A 19,010-nucleotide genomic window follows, 5' to 3' on the forward strand; every position below is an offset into this window, starting at 1 on the left:
AAGATGTGCTGTTAAGTTTCTTCAAATGATGGTGAGACAAAGAATTAAAATTAAGCCTAACTTGTTTATATATAGCACAGTCATTGATGGCCTTTGTAAAGAAGGGCTAGTAAGTCAGGCATCTGAATTGTGTTCTCAAATGATCAGTCAAGGTATATCTCCTGATATTGTCACCTACACCACTTTAATCTATGGTTTCTCCAATACCAACCAATTGCAACAGGCTATTAGGTTGCTAAATGAAATAGTCATAAAAGACATCACTCCTACTCGTCATACCTTTAATATAATAATTGATGCATTTTGCAAAAGAGGAAGTATCACAGAAGCTGAAGCTGTATTTGCTAAGATGATGAAGTGTTGTGCAAAACCTGATGTTGTCGCCTTTAGTTCTTTGATGAATGGCTATTGTATGAGGAATGATGTTAATGAGTCCATAGCAGTGTTCAATAAGATGATCAAAGCTGATTTGACACCTACTGTTGTGAGTTACAATATATTGATCAATGCACACTGTGAATTAAAAAGGATGGATGAAGCCCTAGATCTGTTTAAAGAAATGCACACTGTGATACAGTCACTTACAACTCTCTTATTGATGGCTTGTGCAAAGCTAAGAGAATGTCATATGTGAAAGATCTTGTTTATGAGATGCGTCACAATGGTCACGCTCCTAATATAATAACCTACAATATCATATTGGATGCATCTTGCAAAATGAGACATCTTGACAAGGCAATTGCATTATATCAACATATTGTCAATGAAGGAATACAACCTACAATACATTCACACAACATACTAATTGACGGTTTGTGCAAAGAAGGTAGGTTAAAATTGGCACAAGACATCTTTGAATTTCTTGTGACCGAAGGTCATCATCTAGATATCTATACTTACAACATTATGATGAATGGACTTTGCAAAGAAGGCCTTTTCGATGAAGCATTAGCATTGCTTTCAAAAATGAAAGAGAATGGCTGCCTCCCTGATTTGGTGACATTTAGAACACTTGTTGGAGCTCTTTTGATGAAAAATCAGAGTGACAAATCAGAGATTCTTGTTCATGTAATGATAGACACAGGTCTTCTGAAACAGTAAAATAAGGTGAAATGCTCTATTTTTATCTTATGCTTTATTTCTATTAATTGTGATGTTAATCCTTCGTAGACTTTATCATAACCACACCATGAGCAACAACAGAAGCACACCGTGATTTTGTTTCAAGTTGGTTGGTCAGTATTCTCACTGGTGGTAGATCTTGTATTTGTTGCTTTGAGTCGTGCTTGCATCTCTAAATTGATACTTTGGTGCCACTCATGATTTTAAAGGGTATAATACTTGCAACGGAGAGGTTATATGAAGATTGATGGTGGAAAAATGCTTCAAGTTAGAAATAGATGGGTCAGTTTGTGCCTCTGGAAGTAGTTCACGCGGTGGAGTTATAAAGAATGTGATGGGGGAGTTGGGTGATTCGTTTCTGCAGAAAGATGGGTGAATACAGTTAATGCCTTAATAACCGGCATTATATGGATTATTGCAGGTCTGACTGTATGCTGTGAAAAGGGTACAAGAAAAGGCCAAGCTTATCCAGATTGTGATCAAAAGCAAGTAACTACTTGACTGGGGAAACTTGCTGCGATCATCCGGTTAGAGACATCAATGAAGAAGCAAGAAGAATGGTTTCAAGAGTTTTGGATGTTCTGTTTTGAATGATTTATAGGGAAGGTAATTATAGCGCTGATTCTTTATTTACATCATTGAGGAAGCATTGGTCTTTACACCCAGGTACCCCCTCCTTCATTGAAGGGGGGGCGTTTGATGAAAGTTCTGTTGATGTTTTTTGTACTTTGGTGTTTCACTTTAATTTAATATAATAGCTTTCAAAGTTTATTCAAAATAACAAAATTTATAAATATTGAAAATTGTCAACTTTTGCAGTTCACACATATTCATCAGTTACGCTTGCCGTATAATGATCTTCGCATTTCTTGTCATGTTTTGTTTTTGTTCACTTTTGTCTGGCGCTGGTCACTTGTTTGTTGATCTGTTGGGCCTCTGGTTTGCTTGCCTGGCTTGTGCTTTTGGTTCCTTCTCCTTTCCTTCTCTTAATAACGTTTAGTCTTTTTAATAGAGTTGTCCTTTAGCAAAACAATGAAAGGGCTATTTGTGAGGTTTCAAGCTTCTTCAAAACAATTTAAGTGTTCTTTTTAATTAATCCAGGAAATGGTTCCCGACTTCACGTTATTCAACAATGTAGTTGTGTCTATTCAGTTGTGTCTATTCAAAGTTGAACCCTGTAAAATCGAAGAAAGGGGAGGAGTCTTTTTTTTCTTCCCCCCTTGGTTAATATAATATTTGGTCACTCAAATTTGCTCTTATTTTGGTTTTAGTTTCTCAAATTTCAAATAATAAGTTTTAGTTTATTGGGGCAAAATGATTCAAGTTTTTATTGGATTATAGAGACTAATGTTTTAACGAAAAAGAAATTTAGGTATCACAACTTATAATTTAAAACTTAAGAGATGAAAACCAAAGGAGTGTCAATTTGAAAGACAAAAATTTGTATTAACAGTTTTTTTTAAATATTCATATTGCTGTTGGTACTAATATTAAATTATTCAACCTCAAGCTCCTGAAAAAAAAAGGCGAGAATTATGGAGCATCGAGGCTGCTTCATGAAACGGTGGCTAGAGTTAAAATATGATCCTTTTTACATGTGCGTACTCAACAGTTTTATCAAGCGCAAATTGGAGTAAATTAAAAATATTATTTAAATTAATTAATATAATATTTTTAAAAAAATGTTCTAAGTATTTTTCTTAATTCTTTTCTTGTTTTTGTTACTTAATTGTTGTTTGGAGAATATTAGTAAAGTTAATTTAAGAAAAAATTAATAAACATGTAAAATAGTTTATATATATAATCAACATCAACATCCTAATTAGGTTTTATATTAATGATTAGAGAAGTATAATGAAGTTACTCTATCTGGCTTCATGTATAAGTTACACTTTGCATGTGTTTAAAAATTTAAGTCATTTTTTTTCACTTGTTCTATTCGTTCTCTGGGTGGACTTTCTCTCATCTCTATTTCTCATTCAGTCTCTCTCTCACCCTCTTTATAAATAATAGTATATTTGAAAAAATTAATACATATTTTATGCATTTCTAGCCTTTAATTAATTTTAACCATTTGTTTATATTTGATTATTTGTATCTTATATGTAAAATCAAGATAGTCAAGCAACGAAAAAAAAATATTTAAAGTGACTCTTAGTTGTTCTATTACTTTTGTTTTCTTAAATAAAGGGAATTTGAGTTTGAGAAAGAGACGGGCAAAAGAGAAAGTCATATGGATCTAATTTGCAGATAAAGTTTTATATATAGTTTAATATCAAGGCCAGGAAATTCAATGATATAATTAGAGGAAGTGATTTTCTCCACGTAGTATAGACTATAGCTGAAAGATTATTATTATTATTATTATTATTATTATTATTATTATTATTATTATTATTATTATTATTTTCTAGTCTTATGTTTGGTATGAGGGAAGCACAAGGAAGTAGAGGAGAGGAAAAGAAAATTTTAATGAGTTCTATTTTAAAAATTAAAGAAGAAAGGTTTTAAAATTTTGATTAAGCAAAAAGCCGAAAACATAAGAGTAATAAAAATTAATTAAAAGTTTTTAATTCTATTTTCCAAAAATTAAACTCATCAAAATATTCCCTTTTTCCCTTGCCCTGGCTTTCCCTGTCTCCGGACGCACCCTAAAACTGATCTAAACCTCTTTCCAGTTTCAACGGTTGCCCCAAAAAGGCAGTATCAATTCCACCCGGCCATGCTCCTGGCATTTCCCATTTGGTGAAGGAGCTTCTGTACATCGCATTCCTCTTCCAATCTCATCTGAAGATGCTGTTCTTTTCTGCTACTTTGAGGTACGCCTTCCCCATATCTCCTGGCTTTCTCCAATCTCCTCCGTTTGCCTTTCTCCTTTCACTCCCTTCCTTCCTCAATCTGCGATTTTGTTTTAACTCTCATTTCCCCAACCCTAGTAGCCTCCGAGATCCCATAGCTTAGTTCAGTCGCTTGCTCTCCATGACTCCCCCGCCCTCCATTGTCGAAATTAATAGGATTTTAGGATCACTTGCAAAGACCAAACACTCCACCACTGCTATCTCACTTTATGCCCAGGCGGAATTGAAAGGGTTCAAACCATCTTTTGTTACACTGAAAATTTTGATCAATTGCTACTGTCAAGTGGGCGATATCACTTCTGCTTTCTCTTCATCGGGGAAGATTTTCAAGTGGGGTTATCGACCAGATACGGTAACAATGAATACGTTGATGAAAGGACTCTGCATGAAAGATGTAGGGCAAGCACTGGATTTCCACGATGACTTGTTGACAAAAGGATTTTGCTTAAGCTCGGTTACTTATGGTATCTTAGTTCATGGGCTTTGCAAAACTGGACAAACAAGATGTGCTGTTAAGTTGCTCCAAATGATGGGGAGACAGAGAATTAAAATTAAGCCGAACTTGGTTATATATAACACAGTCATTGATGGCCTTTGTAAAGAAGGGCTAGTAAGTCAGGCATCTGAATTGTGTTCTCAAATGATCAGTCAAGGTATATCTCCTGATATTGTCACCTACACCACTTTAATCTATGGTTTCTCCAATACCAACCAATTGCAACAAGCTCTTAGGTTGCGAAATGAAATAGTCATGAAAGACATCACTCCTACTCATCATACCTTTAATATAATAATTGATGTATTTTGCAAAAGAGGAAAGATCATAGAAGCTGAAGCTGTATTTGCTCAGATGATGAAGTGTTGTGTAAAACCTGATGTTATTACCTTTAATTCTTTGATGAATGGCTATTGTATGAGTAATGATGTTAATGAGTCCATAGCAGTGTTCAATAAGATTATCAAAGCTGAGTTGACACCTACTGTTGTGAGTTGCAATATATTGATTAATGCATATTGTAAATTAAAAATGGTGGATGAAGCCCTAGATCTGTTTAAAGAAATGCATTGCAAAAATTTGCAGCCTGATATAGTCACTTACAGCTCTCTTATTGATGGCTTGTGCAAAGCTAAGAGAATATCACATGTGAAAGATCTTGTTTATGAGATGCGTAAGTATGGTCAGGCTCTTAATATAATAACCTACAATATCTTGCTAGATGCATTTTGCAAAATGAAACTTCTTGACGAGGCAATTATATTGTATCAACAAATTGTCGATCAAGGAATGCAACCTACTGTTCATACATATAGTATGCTCATCGATGGTTTGTGCAAAGGTGGTAGGTTAAATTTGGCACGTGGGATCTTTGAATTGCTTTTGACTGAAGGTCATCATGTAGATGTCTATATTTACAGCATTATGATGAATGGACTATGCAAAGAAAGCTTGTTCGGTGAAGCACTGACATTGCTTTCAAGAATGAAAGAGAATGGCTGCCTCCCGAATTTGGTGACATTTACAACACTTGTTGGAGCTCTCCTGATGAAGAATGAGAATGATAAAGCAGAGCTGCTTATTCATGTAATGATAGACACTGGTCTACTAAAACCCTAAAACATGGTTGAATGCTCCATTTTTATCCTACTTGTATTAATCGTAATATTTCCCTAAATTGGCTTGAAAATGCTTGCTTCTTTTGAGTAAAAGCTAATAAATTATTCATCCTTTTACAACCTTAGTGTTTTGGTATTGTGTTACTGAAGTATGCATAACGATGCACTTGTAGTTCCTCCAATAATGTTTGCATGACTATGGTATGCTGTTCCTGCTGCATTTTTACCTCCACATGGTGATAATGCCTCACTTGATTGTTTCTTTGAACACAATATAGATGCTGCGGTTAAGTTTTTCTTAATCTTATTAATGAATAAGATTAAGTTACTACTTACTACTGTTGTTTTCAATAAATGCAATTTATTGTCAAAGTTATTATATTGATACAATAATGATGTTATAAATTTGTTACTTCCTCAATGAAAAAGACCCTTGTAGCATGTAGAAGACCATGTTATAATTTTGGGAACACGAGTAAGAAGCATTAATGATGAGGTCGTTCTATTGATTCTTGAGAATAATTTTTATTTTTGTGATTTTGATTGTCAATAATACAGGTAATGACTCCAAAAAATATTGTATTGATGGCTCGGTTAAAAAGAATAGGGAAACTAGATTGATGTAGCCTGGTAGGGACCTAATCTAACGGAAATAAAAAGGGCAAAGTAACGGCAAAGAATTCCAATAAAAAGAGCGGCAAGGATCTCACAGCACTCTCTCTAAAGGACCGATGGAGGATCTCCAATACAAATATACTCTCTGAAGAATTGTCGTGTTTATTCCTGCGGCCAGATAGCCTTTTTATAATAAATTACAGAGAGAAAATCAGTTGAAAATCAAATGATTCCAATCAACGATAAATCAGCAACTAATCCTAACGTTGGAGAGGGCTATCCCTCTTATTTCGGAACTGAAAATATGCTAGCAGAAAAAGAACAGGGAAATATTAAAATAAAAAACATGTAAATTGCTACTCCAAAACTGACTCTTCTCTGGCACGTTTACCCCTTCTTGAATAAGTCAGTCTGAATTTGTCGGGTATCCTATCATAGCCTCATATATTCTATCAGTCACTACTCAATCTTGTACTAATGCTTAGGATGGTTGCATTTTCTTCGGGGTCAACAAATAATTGTGTAGTAATCTGATAGAGTTGCTTTTACGGGTCAAAGCTTAAAAGTAAAACTAGGAAGATACAAGAAAGAGGAAAGCCGCTTTCTGCTGTCCTGGGTATAGACCTCAAGCTTCCTTCTGTTTTGGAGAAAGAAACTAAGAAATACAGTTGTTTTAGGGTGGCTATATGCCTGACTTAGAAGGGGGTTTGTTGGGGGTTGCGTGATTCACTTTTTGGGCTTACATTAGTAATGGGTGTATCCTGAGAGAGGTAGGACTTATTTTGTAATTTGAGAGTAGTGAGGACTGAGGAGAGCTCTGGCCTCTCGAATGCCAGTGGGGGTGGAGGAAGATAGTCTTCATCATTTATCTTTCTCTTTCAGTGTGTTTCCCTCACTGTTGTAACTTCTTTCTCTTCTTGGGCGAAGATTATTTTGAGTAAATCCAGTTTCATTGTTATTTCTCCATTATACCATGAGCAACACCATGATTTTGTTTCAAGTTGGTTGGCTGTGTTTCAGGGAAATCTCAGGTCAGTATTCTCACTGGTGATACATCTTGTATTTGTTGCTTTGAGTCGTGCTTGCATCTCTAAATTGATACTTTGGTGCCACTCATGACTCGACAGGGTATAGTACTTGCAATGAAGAGGTTTTATGGAGATTGATGGTGGGAAAATACTTCAAGTTAGTAATAGATGGGTCAGTTTGTGCTTCTGGAAGTTGTCCGTGCGGTGGGGTTATAAAGAATACGAAGGTGGGGTTGGGTGATGGGTTTCTGCAAAAAGATGGATGAATACAGTTAATGCCTTAATAGCCTTAAAATTGTCGTTTATCAGAACAATGAGAGGGCCATTTGTGAGGTTTCAAACTTCTTCAAAACAATTTAAGTATTCTTTTTAATTGATCGTGGACATGGTTCACGATTTCACATTATTCAACAAATATAATTTTGTCTATTTAAAGTTGAACCCTGTAAAAGAGAAGAGAGGGATGCCTCTTTTTTTTTTCCCATTTAATTATTCATATTGCTGGTGATACTAATATTAATTATTATTCAACCTCAAGCTCCTGGAAAAAGTGAGAATTATGGAGCATTGAGGCTTCATCATGAAACGGTGGCTAGAGTTAAAAATATGATCAAAGCAAAACGAAGTTACTCCCCCTGCTTTCATATATAAGTTACCCTTTGTATATGTTCAGAAATTTAATTCATTTTTGTCATTTTTTCCTCATCTATTCTCTCTCAGTAGACTTTTGCTTATCTCTATTTCTTATTCATCATCCCCCCTTCTTTATAAATAATTTATATTTGAAAAAATAAATACATATCTTATACATTTATAGCTTTCGATTGGTTTTAACCGTGTTTTTGTATTTGATTATTTGTAACTTATATATAGGATCGAAACAAGTAATACTCAATAACAAATTGAATATAAAATGGTATTACAGTAACTTTTTTAGGGAATAATAGTGACTATTGTCTTGACGCCAATTATTGAAAACCTTTTAACTTGCATTCTCAACGTAATTGCTCAACAATTTAATAAAGCTCAAATTGAATTTGAACGATCAATTTGATGTCCCTTTATTAATAATGGTATAATTTGAAAAATAAATACATATCTTATATATATTTATAAAATTTATTTTATCTATGTAATTCAGTTATTTGTATCTTATATATATTATCAAAAGAAGTAATATCTAAGGGGTTAAGGTGTATCAAACATTTGGAAGTATCTTTTTTGGATGCATTTAGCACCATGAATTATTTTTCAGGTGTGTGAAGTATTTTTTTATCTTAGTGCTAGATGCATCAAAAAAATATTTAAGGGTACTAGACATATCTTAAAAAATATTTTAGAGTGTTAGATGCGTCATAAAATATTTCATAATGCTAAACGCACAAAAAAATATTTCAGAATATTGGATGCATTAAAAAATACTAATATTTTGGAGTGCTGGATACCTTAACCCAATATTCAATAAAAGAAATTGAATATAACATGATATAATAGTAACTGATAAATAACTTATTAAAGCATATTATTTTTATCTAAGGAGTTAGATAAAAATAATCATATACTTGTATTTTCTTTCTCATTTTGCCTATAATTCCCTTAATAAATTGATGTCATAGTATTGTACTATTAAAATAGTTAAAAATTCATTCTAGCAAAATTTCAAAATTAATTTATGGTAACAAAATATTTCTACGTACAATCTTTTAGTGGCTAAACTAGTAATTATCAAAAGCTTAAAAAAAATACTCCTCCGGTCCTTAATATAAGACCCATTTAACTAATTTGATTAGATTAAGGAAGTTAGGTAAGTTAGTTAATTATAAGAAAAGTTACACATTTTTCTTAAAACACCATAATCATCTTTCTTAATACCCCCTCTTCCTCTTCTACTTGATTATGGTTGAGGGAGTATTCATAGGGGTACTTTAGAGAAAATTGATAAATATAAGAAGTGGATCTTATATGGGAAAATGACAACAAAATACCACCTGAATTCCAAAAAGACAAATAAGGGACCTGAATAAGCAAAATGACAAATAGGGCACTGGGTACCAATTTGGAATATAGATTTTCGGCCAAAAGACCGAATTGCCCTGATTGTCTCTGAACATTGAGCAGTGTATTCATGCGATAGAGAAAGGGAGAAACTGATTTCCTTCTACGAAACTAAATCCAAGTTCCTACAGTCACCAAAAAGGATTTTTCGAAATCACGTTGCCGTCGTCGTAGGAGTAGATTGCCATCGCTCAATTTGGTTACCATCGCTGAAATACATTGCCCTGTCTGAAATAACTTGTACCCCCTGAAATTGTCGTCGTCGAAGAGGTCGCTGAAGTATTTGAATTATTCATGAGTGAGTAGAAGTTGATGGCGGGATTTGGATTATTCATTTTTGTGGCTGTTTCATGATGAAATAGGAACAGGATTATTGCATTTGAGGGTTCATATTCAGTATTTGGTGAATGATGAAGCAGAAATCAGAAAATAGTCGCAAGCAATTACGTAATGTAATTGCTGTCATATGTTTGCTGGTTTTTGGTAAATCCCATTCCGTGAATGGTAAATCCCATTCCGTGAATGATAAATTTTAATATACATGTAGTTAATTATGAAACTTAATAGGTCAATATTTATTGTGATGTACTTCAGGTGCACGTTCACTGAATGATTTATTTATGCTTACAAGTTGCTCTTCCGGTGAAAACAGGTTTACAAAACCCATTGAAGAAGTGGTCACTTTCACTATAAAAGTTGTAAATCCCATTATGTGTTTTGTAAAATTCAGCGTGAAATTTTATTGGTGGTGAAAAGTAAGTTACTCATCCCCCGAAAATATGTTGCAAAATCTATTAACAAAGCGGTCACTTTTATCACAAAAGTTGTAAATCCCAGCATATGTTTTATAAAATTCAACGTGAAATTTTATTGGTTTTTAGAAACAAGTTACCTATCCTCTGAAAACAGGTTACAAAAGCCATTTAAGAAGTGGTCATTTTCACTATAAAAGTTGTAAATCTCACTATGTGTTTTGTAAAATTCAGTGTGAAATTTTATTGGTTTTTAGAAACAAGTTGCTCATCTCCTGAAAAGAGGTTGCAAAACCCATTTAAGAAGTGATCATTTTCACTAAAAAAGTTGTAAATCTCACTACATGTTTTGTAAAATTCAGCATATAATTTTATTGGTTTTTATAAACAAGTTGCCAATCCCTTGAAAACATGTTGCAAAACCCATTGAAGAAGTGATCATTTTCATTATGAAAGTTGTAAATCTCACTATGTGTTTTGTCAAATTCAGCGTGAAGTTTTATTGATTTTTAGAAACAAGTTGCTCATCCCCTGAAAAGAAGTTGCAAAATTCATTTAAGAAGTGGTAATTTTCACTACAAAAGTTGTAAATATTACTCTATGTTTTGTAAAATTCAGCATAGAATTTTATTGGTTTTTAGAAACAAGTTGCCAATCCTTTGAAAACATGTTACAAAACCCATTGAAGAAGTGATCATTTTCACTACGAAAGTTGTAAATCTCACTATGTGTTTTGTCAAATTTAGTATGAAATTTTATTAGTTTTTATAAACAAGCTGCCCATCTCCTGAAAACAAGTTACAAAACCCATTGAATAAGTGGTCATTTTTACTACGGAAGTTGTAAATCCCACTATACGTTTTGTCAAATTTAGCGTGAAATTTTATTAGTTTTTACAAACAAGTTGTTTATCTCCTGAAAATAGGTTGCAAAACCCATTAACAAAGTAGTCACTTTCACTACAAAAGTTGTAAATCACAATATGTATTTTGTAAAATTCATAATTAACTACATGTATAGTAAAATTTACCATTCACATAGTGGGATTTACCATTCACGTAGTGGGATTTATCAAAAACCAGCAGGCATATGACAGCAGTTACGTAACGTAATTGCTTGTCATTGTTTTCTGATTTCCACTTCATCTTCCCCGCAGGTTCACTCCCTCTCTCACTACAAATCCTCTTTCCCACAACCAAAACCCACCAAATCAACAATCTCTACAGAATGGTGATGCGAAGGAGTAAGATAATAGCATTTCCAATATTCTTCTTTCCTTCTTCCCGCATTTCATCACCGTCGGTCTTTCTCTCTCCTTTCTCTCACTTTCAGACAGGGCATTTTGGTCTTTTGGCCAAAAATCTGAATTTCAGATTGGTACCCAGTCCCCTATATGTCATTTTGCTTATTCAGGTCCCTTATTTGTCTTTTTGGAATTCAGGTGGTATTTTATTGTCATTTTTCCATCTTATATTTAGGACCAAAACCAACTCATGAATTAGGTCTTATATTAAGGACCGGAGGAGTACAATAAAGTCGTTTTTGGCATTAATTTTTTTAAATAAAAGCACAACCAGTCTAATCCACTAAACTAATCAGATTAATAGGTTATTCATGAGTTAACCCAGTTATACAGTTGACTTCCTACTGCTTTTTTGCAGTTGACCGGATGAACTAGGTAACCAGTTGATCAATTTCAGTCTAATCTTGCCAGCCTGTTACAATTTTTAATTTCAATGATATACCTACGCATAAAATTAAGAATTACCCCTCCAGTCATTAATATAAAACCTATTTAACTAATTTGATTAAATTAAAGAAACTAAATAAATTAGTTAATTATAAGAAATATGACATGTTTTTCCTAAAACACTATAATTATTTTTCTTAATATCTTTTCTCCTTCTTCTACTTGATTATAGTTGAGGGAGATTCATAGGGATAATTTTAAAAAATTGATAAATATAATAAATAGGTATTATATTTAGGATCAAAAGCAACTCAATAATTAGATTCTATATTAAGGACCGGAGGAGTATTCAATTTTTATTTTTGCCAACAAGAACAAATTATTAAAATTTTAAATACTAATATAGAGTAATAATATATAAAAAAATAAAAGTAAATAAAATAGTTAATTAATATATCTAAATTTATAAATTATTTAAAATATTACTCATTTTTCATAAATACTCATTTTTCTCAATATTAGTTCTTAAAACAAATGATATTAGTAGCTTTGACTCAGCATACATTTATGCGACGACAATCAAAATAAAATGAAAATGAATCAGACTATAGATTATATATAAATATAAAGACACGATTACGAGGATAATAATTTTTTATTTTCCTGTCGACAATAAATAAATTTTATTTCTAACCAAATGTCAATTCTTTTTAAATTTTCTTTTTAATTTTGTATTTTGTTATAACTTATATATTCTACAGTTAAGATCTATATTAACCACCCGTAATTAAAAAAAAAAATTATGAGCACGTAATCTCTTCGATTCGATTCCACCAGCACATGCTTCTGAGATTTCCAATTTGGTGAAGGAGCTTCTGGACATTGCACGTTCTTCTTCTCATTTCATTTGAAGATGCTGTTCTCTTCTGCTACTTTAAGGTACGCCTTCCCCATATCTCCTGGCTTTCTCCAATCTCCTCCGTTTGCCTTTCTTCTTTTACTCCCTTCCTTCCCCAATCTGCGATTTTGTTTTCACTCTCATTTCCCCAACCCTACTAGCCTCCGAGATCCCGTAGCTTCGTTCAGTCACTCGCTCTCCATGACTCCCCCGCCCTCCATTGTCGAAATTAATAGGATTTTAGGATCACTTGCAAAGACCAAACGCTACACCACTGCTATCTCACTTTATGCCCAGGCGGAATTGAGAGGGTTCAAACCATCTTTTGTTACACTGAACATTTTGATCAATTGCTACTGTCAAGTGGGCGATATCACTTCTGCTTTCTGTTCATCGGGGAAGATTTTCAAGTGGGGTTATCGACCAGATACGATAACAATGAATACGTTGATGAAAGGACTCTGCATGAAAGATGTAGGGCAAGCACTGGATTTCCACGATGACTTGTTAACAAAAGGATTTTGCTTAAGCCCAGTTACTTATGGCATCTTAGTTAATGGGCTTTGTAAAAGTGGACAAACAAGATGTGCTGTTAAGTTGCTCCAAATGATGGGGAGACACAGAATTAAAATTAAGCCTGACTTGGTTATATATAACACGGTCATTGATGGCCTTTGTAAAGAAGGGCTAGTAAGTCAGGCATCTGAATTGTTTTCTCAAATGATCAGTCAAGGTATATCTCCTGATATTGTCACCTACAACACTTTGACCTATGGTTTCTCCAATACTAACCAATTGCAACAAGCTATTAGGTTGCTAAATGAAATAGTCATGAAAGACATCACTCCTACTTATCATACCTTTAATATAATAATTGGTGTATTTTGCAAAAGAGGAAGGATCACAGAAGCTGAAGCTGTGTTTGCTAAGATGATGAAGTGTTGTGTAAAATCTGATGTTGTGACCTATAGTTCTTTGATGAATGGCTATTGTATGAGGAATGATGTTCATGAGTCCATAGCAGTGTTCAATAAGATGATCAAAGCTGATTTGACACCTACTGTTGTGAGTTACAGTATATTGATCAATGCATATTGTAAATTAAAAATGGTGGATGAAGCCCTTGATTTGTTTAAAGAAATGCGTTGCAAAAATTTGCTGCCTGATATAGTCACTTACAGCTCTCTTATTGATGGCTTGTGCAAAGCCAAGAGAATATCACATGTGAAAGATCTTGTTTATGAGATGCGTCAGTATGGTCAGGCTCTTAATATAATAACCTACAGTATCTTGCTTGATGCATTTTGCAAAATGAAACTTCTTGACGAGGCAATTATATTGTATCAACAAATTGTCGATCAAGGAATGCAACCTACTGTTCATACATATAGTATGCTCATCGATGGTTTGTGCAAAGGTGGTAGGTTAAATTTGGCACGTGAGATCTTTGAATTGCTTTTGACTGAAGGTCATCACCTAAATATCTATACTTACAACATTATGATGAATGGACTTTGCAAAGGAGGCCTTTTCGATGAAGCATTGGCATTGCTTTCAAAAATGAAAGAGAATGGCTGCCTCCCTGATTTGGTGACATTTACAACACTTGTTGGAGCTCTTTTGATGAAAAATCAGAATGAAAAATCAGAGATTTTTGTTCATGCAATGATAGACACAGGTCTTCTGAAACAGTAAAAGAAGGTGAAATGCTCTATTTTTATCTTATGCTTTGCTTGTATTAATCGTTATATTAATCCTTCATAGACTTTATCATAACCACACTAGGAGCAACACCACAAGCACACCGTGATTTTGTTTCAAGTTGGTTGGTCAGTATTTTCACTGGTGGTAGTTCTTGTATTTGTTGCTTTGAGTCGTGCTTGCATCTCTAAATTGATACTTTGGTGCCACTCATGATTTTAAAGGGTATAATACTTGCAACGGAGAGGTTATATGAAGATTGATGGTGGAAAAATGCTTCAAGTTAGAAATAGATGGGTCCGTTTGTGCCTCTGGAAGTAGTTCATGCGGTGGAGTTATAAAGAATTTGATGGGGGAGTTGAGTGATTCGTTTCTGCAAGATGGGTGAATACAGTTAATGCCTTAATAACCGAAATTATGTGGATTATTGCAGGTCCGACTGTATGCTGTGAAAAGGTACAAGAAGAGGCCAAGCTTCTCCAGATTGTGCTCAAAAGCAACTAACTACTTGACTGGGGAAACTTGCTGTGATCATCCGGTTAGAGACATCAGTGAAGAAGGAAGAAGAATGGTTTCAAGGGTTTTGGAAGTTCTGTCTTGAATGATTTATAGGGAAGGTAATTATAGCGCCGATTCTTTATTTATATCATTGAGGAAGCATTGGTCTTTACACCCTTGAGGTACCCCTCCCTTCATTGAAAGGGAGGTGTTTGATGAAAGTTCTGTTGATGTTTTTTGTACTTTGGTGTTTCACTTTAATTTAATATAGGATAAAATATATTAACCATCCCTCTATTTTACTTAAATTACAGAAACCTCCTTTCTATTTTGAAAGCATATATAAACTTTCCTTCAAATTAAAATATATGTTACACAAACCTCTCTTATATTTTTAAGATTCAATTTTTATCCATCTAACTGTTAGTTGACTGTTAAGTTTGACTTTTAAATTTTTATTTTGATCAAAATATCCGTTTTTAACATAAATGTTATTTAAACATTTATATCTTTAAAAAAATAATTTTTGATACAACAAAAATAATTATAATACATGTATTTTCAAAATTTTCAACATGTTATAAAATTTTTAATTTCAATTATATTACAGAATTATATAATTTTAGTTCCTCATGAAATATTGAAAATTAAGATTTTTTTAAAAGGCTAGAAAATATTTTGAATGCTTATTTTTTCATCACATAATATAAATTATGCGAGTTTGGAAACTTATATAAATTATGTAAATTTATGTTTGCATTAACTAAATTACTTAATTTTTGGCCTAATACAATAAAAACATTAAACAAACAACAATTTTCAAAAAAAAATAAATAAAATTAGGGTTAAGAAGAAAATCTTAAATTCTTCGATATAGTTTTAACTAAGATTTTGGGATTTGGTATTATGAAGGGTAATTTAGCAAATAGAAAGTATTTCAATATAAATTTGAATTAAAAAAAACATATTTTTGAAATACTCTTAACAAAATTAAAGGTTTGGATTTAAATGTATATTTTCAAAATAGAGGGGAGGTTTGTGTAATTGAGACAAAATGTAAGGGAGGTTATAGTATTTTACTCTTTAATATAATGGCTTTCAAAGTTATAATGGCTTTCAAAGTTTATTCAAAATAACAAAATCTATAAATATTGAAAATTGTCAATTTTTGCAGTTCACATGTGTTCATCAGTTATGCTTGCTGTATAATGATCTTCGTATTTCTTGTCATGTCCGGTTTTTTTTCCCTCACTTTTGTCTGGCGCTGATCACCTGTTTGTTGATCTGTTAGGCCTCTGGTTTGCTTACCCTTCTTGTGCTTTTGGTTCCTTCTCCTTTCCTTCTCTTAATAACGTTTAGCCTTTTTCATAAAATTGTCCTTTATCATATTATCAAAAAGAAAAAACTTGTCCTTTATCAAAACAATGAAAGGGCTATTTGTGAGGTTTCAAACTTCTTCAAAACAATTTAAGTGTTCTTTTTAATTGATCCAGGAAATGGTTCCCGACTTCATGTTATTCAACAAATGTTGTGTCTATTTAAAGTTGAACCCTGTAAAATCGAAGGGGAGGCCTCTGTTTTTTTTTTGTTAATATAATTTTTAGTCCTTCAAATTTGTTTTTATTTTGGTTTTGGTTTTGGTTCCTCAAATTTCAAACCAGAGGTTTTAATCCTTTTAAGAGCAAAATAATCTAAATTTTTATTAGATTATAAAGACTAATGTTTTAAATAAAAAAAATTGAGGGACTAAAACTTATAGTTCAAAACTTAAAAAATTAAAACCAAAAATGAAGTAAATTTGAAGAACGAAAATTTGTGTTAGTTTTTTTTTTTAAAATATTCATATTGCTATTGATACTAATATTAATTATTATTCAACCTCAACCTCCTGAAAGAAAGCGAGAATTTTGGAGCTTCGAGGCTTCTTCATGAAACGGTGGCTAGAGTTAAAATATGATCCTTCTTACATATGCATACTCAACAGTCTAATCAAGCGCAAATTGGACTATCAATTTGGTGTCCTTTTATTAATATTCCTTTTCTAAGGACATATTAAAGATTAAAGATGTTAATTAAATTAATTAATATAATATTTTTTTAAAAAAATATTTTAAGTATTTTTCTTAATTCTTTTCCTGCTTTCCTTACTTAATTATTATTGGGAAAATATTAGTAAAGTTAATTTAAGAAAAAATTGAATTTGAACCATCAATTTGATGTCCCTTTATTAAAAATGGAATGATTGGAAAAATAAGTACTACATGTTGTTTTTAATATAAGAGCGAGTTACTAATTTGAGAAGATTAAAAAAAAATTAGCAGAGTTAGTTATTTGTAATAAATGAATGTTGTCTTTTATAAAATATTCTTGCTAATTAAGTGTATTAGTTAAAAACTAATTATTTGATAAAACTTTAAATATGTGTAATTACTACAAAGACTACCTTATAAAAAAATAAATATAAGAAACAAAGTGAATCGAGGTCTTATATTTATAATGAAATTTAATGTTAAACTAGCTTTTATATTAAGGATCAAAGGCCGTGTGTATCTTAAACATTTATAACCTTTAATTAATTTTAACTAATTTTTTATCTTTCTAATTTGACTATTTGTATCTTATATATAGAATCTAAGGAAGTAATATTCAATAACAAATTCAATATAATATGATATTATATCCTGTCTTTAATATAAGAGTTAGTTAATTATTTTAAATAGATTAGAAAAATTAGTTAAGCTAATTATTTGTAATAAATAGGTGATATTTTTTCTAAAATATTTCTGTTAATCAAGTATATTGGCTAAAACTGTCATTATTACAAATATTACATTAAAAAAATGGATAAATATAAAAAACAAAGTAGATTTAGATCTTATATTTAGAATCAAAATAAAAATTAAATAAGCTCTTATATTAAAGATATGAGGTAGTATCATAGTAACCAATAAATAACCTATTAAAGCATATTATTTCGGTATAAGGAGTTGTCATCTTCTTGATAAAAATATTATTTATGAACCAACTTAATTCAAAATGATAACTTTATAAATTAGTTAAGTTGATGAGTATAAAATATATGTTTTCATTCCTTCAAACAAAATAAAACTATAAAATAATAATTAATAGAATAAGTTAAATTATAATTATACACAAATTGATTTTGCTTCGTATGGGGGGAGAGATCCAGTGTTTGCCAATTCCTAAAATTTATTTTTCGACCCCAAATTATGGTTTTAGTCCAAAACTATCCAAACACTTTTTCAGGCCTCATTAACCCATACTACTTCCGAAAAAATACCTATGGTTAAAAAGATAGAACCTATTAAGTTTCTGGAAAACTATGATTTGAGTTAAAATCATGATTTATCCTCCTAAACTATGATTTTGGAAAGAGAAAAAAAATTTCAATTCTAAAGGCCAAAAACTGGTGCTTGGAGTAATTATTATGGATGTAAAAAGCATGGCCTTGGAACTCCGTAGTGGTCAGATTTCAAGGTGGCTTTGGTCGACAGGTGACCTAATAACACGTGGACAAACAAGTGCACTAGTGCAATGGTGAGTATGGGTGAGTATGGCGGAATATGGCCAACTTTCATTGTATCATGACATTTCATGTTTATAATTTTTAATATGAAATAATATTTTTTTGTTAGAAAAATATTTATTTTTTTAAAAACGTATTTAATGTTAAATTTTATAAATATATATACTAACAATTAATTAATTATATTCTTATATATATTTTATTATGTTGGTAAAAAAATTATTTTTAAATTTATTACTTCAAATAAAACTATAAATTAAAATTTAATCTTTTTGTGTAACTATCATATTAACTTATATACTTTTTGATAATTTGTACTTAAAAAAGTGATTCTAATAACAAATATTTAAACACTCTCATTTTATTAAAATCGTTTTTTTTCAAAATCTATTATCAAAATTACCTTTTTTTCAGAAATATTTTCTAAACCATGATTTGAATTTATCTAAATAACTCGTTTTCGTACTGATCATTTTTGGTTTTTACGATCTTATCCGAAATGCTATTGTCTTCCACTTCTTCAAGGCATGCATTCCCTAAATCTCCTCTCTTTCCTCAGTCTCTTCCATTTGCCCTCCTTCTCTCTCTCTCTCTCTCCACCTTTCTTCCTCAATCTACGATTTTGTTTTCAT

The 19,010-nt window shown here is 31.8% G+C and overlaps 1 protein-coding gene and 1 long non-coding RNA gene across 2 annotated transcripts; both read left to right on the forward strand.

Annotated features, from left to right (window-relative positions):
• Positions 1 to 14,790, forward strand: LOC114757609 (pentatricopeptide repeat-containing protein At1g62910-like). Its single transcript, XM_028946690.1, has 3 exons — positions 1 to 559; positions 13,773 to 14,333; positions 14,767 to 14,790. The coding sequence occupies exons 1-2, from the start codon at positions 26 to 28 to the stop codon at positions 14,325 to 14,327; spliced, it is 1,089 nt and encodes a 362-aa protein (XP_028802523.1). The 5' UTR covers positions 1 to 25; the 3' UTR covers positions 14,328 to 14,333; positions 14,767 to 14,790.
• LOC114757610 (uncharacterized) lies at positions 576 to 1,945 on the forward strand. The gene is made up of 2 exons (XR_003741590.1): positions 576 to 1,107; positions 1,544 to 1,945. It is a non-coding gene; the product is annotated as an uncharacterized LOC114757610 (long non-coding RNA).
• Positions 14,791 to 19,010: the final 4,220 nt, after the last annotated feature.

This window comes from Neltuma alba, unplaced genomic scaffold, assembly GCF_004799145.2.
Source record: "Neltuma alba isolate B1F8T4 unplaced genomic scaffold, ASM479914v2 tig00010614_pilon, whole genome shotgun sequence".
Lineage (NCBI taxonomy): Eukaryota > Viridiplantae > Streptophyta > Magnoliopsida > Fabales > Fabaceae > Neltuma > Neltuma alba.

Coding starts and splice junctions, on each gene's coding strand:
- LOC114757609 (XM_028946690.1), top strand. CDS start 26: ATGATGGTGAGACAAAGAATTAAAATTAAGCCTAACTTGTTTATATAT. Junction 560..13,772: donor CCCTAGATCTGTTTAAAGAA/ATGCACACTGTG, acceptor TTGTTTAAAGAA/ATGCGTTGCAAAAATTTGCT.